General features: G+C 43.2%; 1 protein-coding gene across 2 annotated transcripts in view; it reads left to right on the top strand.

The window, feature by feature from the left end:
* Nucleotides 1-12,400, top strand: part of NRDC (nardilysin convertase) — a 189,807-nt gene that overhangs the window by 122,972 nt on the left and 54,435 nt on the right. For both annotated transcript variants that reach the window (XM_068111994.2, XM_078772235.1), the window contains exons 19-22: nt 2,609-2,759; nt 6,698-6,825; nt 6,906-7,143; nt 7,376-7,407. In XM_068111994.2, coding sequence (XP_067968095.2) covers nt 2,609-2,759; nt 6,698-6,825; nt 6,906-7,143; nt 7,376-7,407 — 549 coding nt within the window. The remainder of the gene's footprint in view (nt 1-2,608; nt 2,760-6,697; nt 6,826-6,905; nt 7,144-7,375; nt 7,408-12,400) is intronic.

Raw genomic sequence — 12,400 nt, 5'->3', positions numbered from 1 at the left:
GAAAACATTTTGCTACCTCGGAGACATGCTGAATGGAGAAGGTGGATCTGACTCGGCAACGGTTGCTAGAGTGAGATGTGCATGGAAGAAGTTCCGGGAACTGAGTGGCGTGCTGATGATGAGGGGAGTGTCGTTGAAGCTGAAGGGAAAGGTGTATGCTGCATGTGTGAGAAGTGTTATGATTTGTGGGAGCGAGACATGGGTAATGAACGTAGAGCAGCAACGAAGTTTGGAAAGGGTGGAAATGTGAATGGTTCGATGGATGTGCGGAGTATCGTTGAGAGAGAGGAAGACAAATGATGAATTGCGAAAAATGATGGGCATAGAGCCTGTAATTGATGCTGTGAAGAGGAACAGGTTGAGATGGTTTGGTCATGTGTTGAGGAAGTATGAAAGTGACTGGTTGAGAAGAGTGATGGAAATGAATGTAGAAGGAAGTAGAGGACGGGGAAGACCGAGAAAGACCTGGCTAAAGATGGTGGAAGAAGAAATGCGGGCAAGGGGGTTAACAAGGAGAGATGCAGAAAATAGGGCAAGATGGAGAAGATTGTCATGGGGACCGCAAGGCTAACCCCCGCTCTAGCAGGGAAAATGGCCTTAAAATGCATGTTGTTGTGTTGTTGTTTTTGCTTGTGCTGAAGAGTATAAAGATGCTTCAAAAGCAATTTATGGATGGCTTATATATGTGAACAAGCTTTGCCCATGAATGAAGCAACTTTGCTCGTGATGAAGAAGGTGAAGAAAAGAAGAAGACCATATTTTTTCCCATGGAGTGCAGCGACTTGGACAACTGGCTTTTAAATCATTATTTTATTAAAATTGAACTGAGACAAGTGACTGGAATCAAAGAGCAAAGGTGAACGGATACTCGATGCAGTCCAGTGGTGATACCCTGTGATTGGCTGAGTGGGTAGTGCTATATTAAGCAGCTTCAATTGGATATCTGTTTTCCTTTTTACTTGTAAAATCGAAGATTTTTCAAGTATATTGGTCGGTTGCGTTTGTGGTTCTGTCTGTCTGTCTGTCTGTTTGTTTATCTGTTTATTTGTCACCTGCCTACATAACAGGTCACAATTCCAAACCGATCATCACGAAACTTCACCAAGTTGTATAGGTCGTCCCAATTGAGAAGCCTATTGTTTTTGGGGTCATAAAGTCAAAAGGTCAACATAGGCCAAAGGTCACCAACTTTGCCATATTTCTAAAATCCTCAATTTTCATCCGATTGACTTGAAATTTGAAGATGAATTGCATATCTGGTCACTGAATTCAACCACCAAGTATATTTGAGGTCAACATCGGCCAAAAGGTCAACATAGGCCAAATTTCTAAAATCCTCAAATTTCATCGGATTGACTTGAAATTTGAAGAGGACTTGCATATCTGGTCACTGAATTCAACCACCAAGTATATTTGAGGTCAACATAGGCCAAAAGGTCAACATAGGCCAAAAGGTCAACATAGGACAAAAGGTCAACATAGGCCAAATTTCTAAAATCCTCAATATTCATCCAATTGACTTGAGAATTGAACAGCATTTTCACATTGAGTCACTAAATAGGGAAACTAACTATTTTTGGGGTCAAAGGTCAAAGGTCAACTCAAGGTCAACCTTACAAAATCATCATTTTTCATCTGAAAAATCATCACTTTTCTTCATGTTGAACCGAGCTTTGATCAAGATTGTCAATTTTAATCTTGATGAAATGGACAATTTGCTGTATCAATGGGATTTTTTTTCTTGGGGGTGGTGGGTGGATTTTGCAAGTATCATGCTCCGCATGACCTCTTCTTGTCTGTGCATTTGTCTCAGTCTATTTGACTCCAAGAGAGTGGAAAGTGAACATGCCATCTATTATATTGAGAATTGTCTTCATGAGTTTCTCCTATACAAGCTTTTCTGTTTTTTAAAATATGGTCTAAGGTTCGTGGAGGAGCTCTAACACAAATCACGCGCACACATGTGCAGACAAATACGTGAGACAACACCAGACTTGACTTCAGACAAATACACCCGCTGACCTTGAAGGAACTTCCAAGGGCTTTCTGGGTCTTCGTGACCTCTCTTTATTTGTGATGTAACGTCTTTATGACGTGACCGACACCATCTTCATGACGTCTCTTTTCTCTCTGCTGTCAGTGGGCCAATTATTTGGTGCCTTGTGAAGCTTTTATCTTTCATAATACATTTATCCTCCATTTTTTTGTTAAAGAAGCTAAGACATTTGCACTCACTATCATCACAACTGTGATTGTAATTTCCAGAAGATTGGGCCTGGTATATTTAAAAAATTACATCCCATTTTATATCAACTCCTATTGCTTTCAGTGTAGTAGCAAGGTGGTCACACTTAGCATAATGGTAATCAGGCTGGAGAATTTTGAGATGTGGTTTTGAGACCATTACTCAGATTTTTATCCCCTTCTTCATTGTTCTCTTCTGTTTACATTTTCACTCATTTGTGGCGTTAATAAAAATTTTAACTTCATACAAACTCACTTTTGTTCTCAATATTATAAAGATGATGATATTTGGCCTGCAACAGCTTGTAATACTGGGTTGTTCCTCATTGGTGACATGAATCTTGTGTTGTGGTCACTATTGCAGTGCAGCATTGATGGACGTGCTGGTAGCTGTGGCGGATTATAACATGGCAACGGTGGTGTATGAGGGAGAGGCAGCGCGGCTGGAAGTGGTTCTGGAAGCGAAAGAGCATGGCCTTATCATTTCTCTGCATGGCCTTTCTCATCGTCTGGGGGTCAGCAAACATGCAGTTGGAGATTCATTTGTGTGGGGGTTTGTTGTTGGAGTACGTGGAATGTGCAGAATGTAATACTGAGAGAAATTAAGTTGGGAACAGATGAGAGTAAACAAACAAAAACCTATTTTTTTTTTCCTTCATTTAATTTCTCCTTTTTTGGAGAAGAAGGAGAAAGTGGGGGTGGCGCGTGGGGCAGAGGCAAGCAGTGAGAGTGGCACGATACACGGCGGTGGTAGTGAGATGCATATGGTGTCCAGACCAGAAAGAGGTAACGGTCGTGAGTTGGCATTCTCTACAGACCGGATTTGTCTTGTGGTTTCCCAATTCTGTCACAACCTAGATAAAAAAGATGGATTATTAAATAAATGGGATATCTGTGTGAATCAGGTGGTGTGTTATTGTTATTACAGCATTATCATTATTTTGTATACAGTCTGTGGCTGCTGGTTGAATAATTGCTGGGAGTGTGGCTGTGCCGCTGATGCAATTCCCCTTGTTTCCAATAAGCTGGTACTCATTTTGCCAACCTCGGATCAATGACAGACTGAGTCAATCCACCTGGTCGTGTGTAAAGGCACGGCAGGGGCTCAAACTCAAGACCCCGAGATCTAAAGCCAGCCACCTTAACCGTTATGCCAACACCAGGCTTAGTTGGTTTGTAATGAACAGTGATCATTAAACCAGTGTTTACAACAGAATTTTTAATGTAAAAAGTTGTGACAGACGTATCTGATATTCCTCCCCAAGCCACAAATTTCCAGGTTTCCAGTTTTTCTTTCCACTTCGATGATTTAGAGTTTGTGGCTATGTCCATATTGTTCACCCCCTGTGTCCTCCCCTCCCCCTCATTATTCCCCACATCCCTCATCTCTCCAGGTCTTCCTCAATCCCCCACCCTCTATTTCTATTGTTCTTTTCATTCTGTTTCATCCTGATCCATTCTGTGTTCTCGCTCTTCTACGAGCTTCGACACTATGCAAAATATTATCCCACATGTAGTTGAGAGCTGGTTGAAAATAATTAACAAAGGTGATGAATCGTTCAAGTTCAGATATGCCACAGAAGATTAAACCAATACAATCGTCAAACTAGAAAGCATCTGAAAATGCAAAGCCAGTCCGCACCGTTTGTATTCAGATGTCTGCAATTGAAATTTCAGGTGAACTGGGTGAAAATTGATGATTTTAGGTGACGCTGACCTTTAACCTTTTGACATTTTGATAAAATTATTAATTTGTCTTGTTCATATTATCATAATAAAGCCTTGGTGAAAATTTGATGCCAAAACTCAAATGGTAAATTGAAATTCCAAATTCCAGGTCAACTGAATGAAAATTGATGATTTTATGTGATGCTGACTTTTGACCTTTTGCCAGTTTTTCATTTGCCTTCTTTGTATTATCATAATAGAGCTTTGGTAAAAATTTGATGACAATGAAGGAGCTGGGGCTCCCACGTCGATCGGAAGAATGGACGCGACAAAAAGCTGGAATTCATCCGAGTTGCTTTAATCAAACCAAACACTCAGGCACTCTGAAAAGCCCGTTTATCAGGCAGCAATATATATACATATTATCCCGGAGCGTTTGCCCAGGAAAGGCGAGAGGGGGCGTGGCCCAGCGTCCTGGCTGCGGCCTGGCAAGTTGAGGGCGAGCCTGCCCGGGCGTCCTGGACGAGCCCGGCATGGTGATCGCTCCGCGTCCTTGATAGGTGCAAGGCGATTGTGAAAACCCAGCGGTAGCCGCTACAACAATAGCTCAATTGGTAAAAAGTTATGGCCCAGGCAGGCAGACACACACAGACACACAGACAGACACACACACACAGACAGACACACACAGACACAGACACACACAGACACACACACACACAGACACACACAGACACAGACACAGACACACACAGACACAGACACACACAGACACAGACACAGACACACACAGACACACACAGACACACACAGACACACACAGACACACACAGACACAGCCACACACAGACACAGCCACACACAGACACAGACACACACAGACACAGACACACACAGACACAGACACACACAGACACACACAGACACACACACAGACACACACACAGACACACACAGACACAGACACAGACACATAGACACACACACACAGACACAGACACACACAGACACAGCCACACACAGACACAGACACACACAGACACAGACACACACAGACACAGACACACACAGACACACACAGACACACACAGACACAGACACACACAGACACACACAGACACAGACAGACACAGACACACACAGACACAGACACACACAGACACACACAGACACAGACACACACAGACACACACAGACACAGACACACACAGACACACCCACACACAGACACACACACACAGACACACAGAAGTGATTGCAAAACCCCATCTGCTGAGCAATTAGCACCCAAATAAAGGTGTCAGACCATCAAATTGAGATAAAAATGTGTTCTTCCATAAAACCGTCAAAAAGATTTGCATAAATTGGACCCATTTTTGTCCCCATAGCTACTTCATTGATCTGTTTGTAGAAATCACTGGAGAATGAAAAGCAATTAGGGGTGAGAAACAATTCAGCCAGATTATGTATAGTTTCAGTGCTTGGGTCTTGGATCGTATGACAATTGAAAAAAATAATTAGTGCCTGAAGTCCATCATCATTGGGAGTAAGTGTAGAGTGACGAGATATCCATGGTGAATAGAAGTTTGTTGGTGGTAGAAAATTGGAATGGAAAATCTGTAAGGCGTGATTGGGGTCTTTCATTTACGTTGGTAAAGCACATACAATTGGAGACTTTTTTTTTCATCCAAGTAGGTGGAAATTTTATCTGTAGAACAGCAACAGGCAGATGCCATTGGACAGTTGGGGTTGTTGGGTTTATTAATCGTTGGCAGAAAGTAGATATGCAATACACGGGAAGCGCTGCCAATGAGATAGGACGGGGTTCCTGTTTGGAAATAAGATATTTCACAGTTTGATGATTCTTTGATGATCCACGGTGAGATCTTTATCCACTTTCACATAAAAAAAACTGGCAGCTCATTAATTGCCGACGATCGATATGCTTCTTGATAAAGGTCGATATGCCAGACTTTTTTTTTTTGTTGTTGCTCTGACGAAGGGTAAACCCCGAAACATCAGCGCTTTGTGGTCTTTTGCGGTGGATAACCATTTTTACCTGAGGCACCACCTAAGGAATTATCGAGGTTATGTTATCGAGGTTATGTTATGATTATCAAGGTTATGTTGTCATCTTTGTCTGTATGTCTGTCTGTCTGTGAGCAGGATATCTCAAAAAGCTATGGACAGATTCGGATGACATTTTGTGGACAGGTTGGGTGTCTGACAAGGACAAATTGATTAGATTTTGGTGTAGATCCGAATGTGGTTAGTATAATTTTTCAAGTGATTCTTCACCATTGAGCGATAGGACGAAAAACGATATATTGTCGAGGAGGATATTTCAAAAAAGTTTTGTATGGATTATTCCAAAACTTGGTGGATGAGTTAGTTAGATGTCAAGATCAAGCCGATTAGATTTTGGTTCAGGTCTGGATCCAGATCCGTCCTATCAGTGGGATTCAAAACATAAACTGTTCAGCCTGGTGGAGGTATGCCTCGCTCTACCGAGTGCCATTCAAATTCGCTCTAGAACTTCCCTTTGAGCTTAACTTCATTTTGACCTTTTCATTCATGCAAAAGTACACTGTTGTCTTCTTATCTCCTTTAGCTACAGGTAGTAATATATCAACAAGCTCCTTTGTGAGCCTAACCCACTAAAGAAGAAGATTTGAGTGATGAATCGGTGCTCTTGACTGGAATAAATATTTTAGCATGTTTGATTAGCCAGTGGGCTTCTTTTCTTTTGATCACATCTTGGCACTGACTACTGACATGATTACAGGCCCTGTTCTACATCGTTGTGGAGACATTCGTCCAGCTTCAGTTTTCATCCATTGTTGTGGAAACCATGGTGGAACAGACAGTCCGCAGCTATCACAACAAGATTCTACGTACCTCTCGTTTGGCAAGGTGATCACAACAAAGCCCCCCAAAAGTAACAATTTCATTATGAGGAGTCATCTTGTTTATAATCTTTATTGCTTGTGCAGGGACACCCGTCTTTGTGCCCTCCAGCCTGGCCGCTGGGGGCTAGTAGACAAGTGGAAAGCTCTGACAGAGGCAATGACAGGATGGACAGAAACAAGGGAGAAGCAGGAGCTGGGGAAGTGTGAGCGGCTGGAGGGCGATGGTAAAATGACTTTGCATAATGATATGATCGAGTTCTGGCAGAAACTGCGATCCTGCATGTTCGTGGAGGGCCTTGTGCAAGGAAACGTCACTGAGAAGGTGAGGCAGAAAACTAAATAGAAGTGTACATTCAGACAAGCAAGGATAACATGCATGAGACAAAAAATTGTTGATGAGGGTCGGGGGGAGGGGGTGCGGGGGAGGGCAGAGATGGGCAGAGATTATTGAATTACATGTGTAGATTAAAAGTGAGTAGTTAAGAGAAAATTGTTTAACCCACCATTCTGACTGTTCGAATGCTAACGTTGAATCGATAACACTTTCATTTCAGGAAGCAGCGTCCTTCATGGATCACATGATCACGTAAGAAGCATTCTACCGCTTGTTGGTTTTATTGATGCCATTATGTCTGCTTTCTTTCTCCTTTACAGTACAGTTAATTGCTAAATTGAAATTGCTAAAATTTGAAAATACTAGGGCATGCCCGTACTATATATATATCTAAAATTATATCCCCCCCCTCTATTTACATGAAATGGTTTGGTCCAAAGCGAACGGCTTGCGAGTGGTGACAATCCCCCCCCTCTATTTACATGAAATGGTTTGGTCCAAAGCGAACGGCTTCCGGAGTTTGGTAAAGAAATCGCCATCGCGTGCACAAACGCGCAGGAAAGCGAATGAATCGCAAATTCGTTTTTATTAGTTTTAAAACATAGTTTAACGCCAACATAGTTTGCAAACGTGAAATAAATGAATACGCTGTCAAATGTGCCATCCGAGGCAGAGTGTGTCCGCCACGTTCGGCACACGCGATAGTTCGCTGCTCTCTGATTGGTTGAATCGTTTTTTGGACATAGCTCGGTAAGTAATTGTCCGATTAATATGAAACCTTGAAAAGGCACATCCTCGGGTCCCCAGCAATATACCTGGCAAGTTAAAAGTATATCGGACCCGTGGTTGTCGAGAAACAGCGGTCACAGACAAACGTACAAACAGAGATTACTGGAATTTATAGATAGATATTACGTCCAAATTTCTATTTTCACTGTCAAATTTAGAGCTTTCACAATGTTACTTCAATCTCCTGCAGCCTCTCATTTGGTTGTGTACGCAGCCCTTGGCAGGAAATAGTTTACTCATGTCCTGCGTACCAATATTCACCGTTTTGCCCCTTTTATCCGCTTTCACGACCAAGGTTAAAAGAAAAATAAATCTCATGATTTTACACACGTTGCAGCATCTACTTTCCTGCCAAATAGAACATGCGGCACGTGAAATTTTAAGGGTACGAGTGGTATTTGATATTCATAAATATACCAATGTACTGCATTGTGAATTGAGGTCATTCCGTTTTTTAAATTATTATTAACTTGCATAATCACCCCATCCTTAGCTCTTTGGAAACAGATTATACCACAGATCCTGTTCCTCTATACTGAATATAATTGCATGGTTGGAAAGAAATTATATTAACTTCTCCCCGGAGAGAGAAGCACAATTAATTAGACACGTTTTGAGCTGTGCAACACGTTAAAGTGCTGGTTGAACTGCACGCTTATGAAAAGGGGAGAAATGAATAGGCGACTTCTTCAAAAATTATGTTAATACAAGTACTGTCAATTTTTTTTTTGCAATTGTTTTTATGTTTTGCTATGCATTATGTTTTGCACTCTGTCAAAGCGTCTTTGGGCTTCCTGAAAAGCGCTATATAAAATAAATGCATTATTATTATTATTATTATAACGCCGTGCTTGTTGTGTGATGGGGCGGTGGCATAAAGTACCTAAGCAAAGTGCGCTATTATCAGGGACCGTAACAAATGAGCGCATGCCTACGAATACATTGAGCATGAGATTGCAGCAAAATATTTGAAACGTCCAAAAATTTGAGAATCCTTTAGAAAAAAATTGGATCGGCATTGTGCGTGCGTGCGTTCCATGTTCAGATTGCTGAGACCAAAGTGCATGGTGGCTTTTAAAATTGTACAATCGTTAGCTGTTATGGAGTTATCGAATAGCGATGCTCTCAATTCTGGTTAAGAGAAATCTTGATAATTGCAAATATATATCTAATAATAAAAATAATTATTTAAATCAATATTAATAATAAAATAATAAGGTACGCACACTCAACTCTAAGTGGTGTATCCTGGGTCTGAATCCTGAACCAGCTATAAACTGTCATCCCGGTGTTTCACAGGCAGGTTCATTCATCATATTGTGTGTGCCATTCCTCGAATGAACGTTAAACTGGGCGTACCTTCTGCCGGCATTAGTTGGTGGATGTTAAAGGTCCCACAGTGTCCTTTGTGAAGAGTAGGTGAGCTATCGCCGGCACCATGAACAAATTACAAATTCCTGCCCTAACCTTAGTCGAACGCCAAGCTTGGCCAACCGGATCCTGAAAGACTTGGACCAAGCTTCCCTCGGCCAACCCCACAAGAACGTGGGAATACTTGTGGGTGTTAAAGAAGAAGAATATTAATAATACACTAATGATAATATTAATAGAGAGCTTCGTAAGCGAACCTCTATGCCAATTGCATGTATATGTAAATCCATTCAAAATTTCCTTTCATTTCAAATTTCACAAAAAAAAAAACAAACAAAAAAAAACATTTTCCCCATTCCCTTGGGAACAAAATTTCATGTTGTCATTTGAAATGTCCCTTCCATGATCCGCCATCTTGTCCCTTCCATGATCCGCCATCTTGCCCCTTCTATGATCTGCCATCTTGCTCACGTGATCTTGCTTTGGTCTGGCGCGACTGATAAATTATTTTCACCTGGTGATTAAAATCAATAAATTACAAAACAGTACTGTACAGAACGGATTTTGATTTCGAAACCGCTCATCATTTACGCGAGCTACACCGACTTCATTTAAGCCAGGTACACTGATTTCAGTTTTCCGCCATCGACACCGACTTCAGTTTTCCGCCAGCTACACTGACTTCATTTAAGCCAGGTACACCGATTTCAGTACGTCCCTGCCAGTCGGACCTACGTACCTGGTCCAGTCGACTAGAAGTCTAGACTATATAATATATTACAAAGCTCTCTAGTAGGTACGTGACTATCGGATGCTGAGTAGCACGTCGCTGTGGCACCACTACTTGGTCTGCCAGTGATCTCGGCTGTCTGCACAGCCCTCTATTACTATCGCTGCAGAGATCGTATTTGTTTTTCTTAGTTGAACCGGAAATACTTATGACGTAGTTCAGATTTTCCCCTTTGACCTCGTCTTCCAACCTTTATTTTCCGACTTCGAGAAGTAAGTGAATTTATTGCCGCAAGTTTGGGTTGTCAAAACCATTCACTGATTTTGACGAAGGTAAGTTTATATCTTTCTGAAACCAATTAATTTTGTTAGTTTATATATTTATTCACATCTAGTTCTAATATCTAGTTAATTCGAGCACCGAAACCTTGTGTTTGACGATAATAATAAAACGTGTCGTGGATGGAAATTCCAAAATATGTCGTCGCGGTGCATCGTGCGCTCACAGCTCATGCATGTCATGACATGCATGCAATCACACGTTTGTGTTGTTAATTGGCCCTCACACTCCTCCTCCCACCCACCCACCCCTCACTCCCCAAACTCACTCCCCCCCCCCCCCCCACCCACCCCTCACTCCCCCCCCCCCCCCACCCACCCCTCACTCCCCCTCCACCCACCCACTCCTCACTCCCTACCCCCCCCCCCCCACCCACCCACCAATCACTCCTCCCCCCACCCACCCCTTCCTCCCACCTCCCCCTCCCCACTGCTTACCTTGTGCCCCACTGTTTACCTGCCCTCCCTCCCACCATTCCCCTCCCCTCACTGCTTATCACCCCCTGCCTCCCACCCTCCCCTCACTGCCTGCCACCCCTTCCTCCCCCTCCCCTCACTGACTACCATGCCTCACCCCCCCCCCCCCACCCCACTGCCTAACCACTCCTCACTCCTCCCCACCCCACTGCCTAACCACTCCTCACTCCCTCCCTCCCACTGCCTATCCACGCCTCACTCCCCTCCCCCACTGCCTAACCACTCCTCCCACAATTGTTTGTTAATTGAAGGCACGTTTATATCGTTATGAAACTAATTTAATGTATTAGTTAATATATTTATCCACATCTAGTTTTCATATTTAGTTAATTTGAGCACCGAAATCTTGTGTTTGACCATAATTTAAAAAAAGGTTGTTGTGAAAATCAAGATACAACAGCAACCCATAAGGTAGGTTTAATCGAAATTCGTTCTCAACAGCATCTAGAGAGAAACCAATAAACATTGTATTAATATTACATACAGGTGAATACAGGTGCGGACAGGTGGTATGACTATAAAAGCTTTGATACATATAGCAGAATCGTTACCTTTCTATGGAAGCCCAGAGAAGCTCTAGAGTTACATCGCGGTGATGGATCTACATCGCCTGTACGCGCTGATATATATAGGAACCGCGAAAGGGTCGCGTAGCGGCCATGAGGCGAACAACATCAGTGTCGTAACTTGGATGACGATTTCATCACATTCTCCCCGCGCTTAGATTCTAACTCGGCGGTGAAGAACAGCAGACACATACAGAGGAATACATAGGAATGCAAAGAACGAAATACATTGGAAAGATGTCACTGCCGGTCGAACGTCCAAGGGGCCATCAATCCCGATGGCAGGGTTACTGCATTTCAGCCTGTTAGCCTGGTTAGCAATCAATCCCCAGCTATAGATGTATCGAGGAGGAAGTCCCAGTCAAGAAGATATCGGACCGAGCAAGCAGTGGTCATCCCAGGGAGAAGACGTTGAGCCCGTGGGTAGCAGTAGTCTTCCAGTGGGGTAGTCTGAGTAGATAAGTGTACCTCGTTGAACAGTGAGGAACGGCACAGTAGCTAGATGGATAAGGAGTACCTTTGCGATTCGCAACTCATAAGGTGTGCCATGACGAAGAGCGACTGTCCATACGACGCAATGCAACGCATTTCAGGCAGATGTGACGGTGTGGAAGATGTGTAATTCAGTAAGCCATGTCTATTCGTCGCAGGGCAACACATTTCAGGAAGAGGTGTCGATGTGGAAGATGTGTAAATCAGTAAACCTTAACAGTAAGTAAGATTACATGACAGGAGGCCACTACAGGAAGACCATTACAGTAGGTCTGTACCTGCCTTGGCTCCCAAGGGTACATACGCAGTACAAGCTCATGTTGCGGCACGCGAATCTACCGTTGGCAGCGATCCAACACGAGACACGAGCGGCCTCTGAAGGCTGCCTGGACGACCGGCATGGCCGATTACGACGACGCACAAACGGCCGAAACGCGCCTCTCCAGCGAAGCGCGCAGGACCTCCGGGATGCATATGGCAAG

Source organism: Myxine glutinosa, chromosome 1 (genome assembly GCF_964187855.1).
Source record: "Myxine glutinosa chromosome 1, kmMyxGlut1.1, whole genome shotgun sequence".
In the NCBI taxonomy this organism is placed as follows: Eukaryota; Metazoa; Chordata; class Myxini; order Myxiniformes; family Myxinidae; genus Myxine; species Myxine glutinosa.
This window is presented reverse-complemented; position numbering and strand designations above follow the sequence as displayed.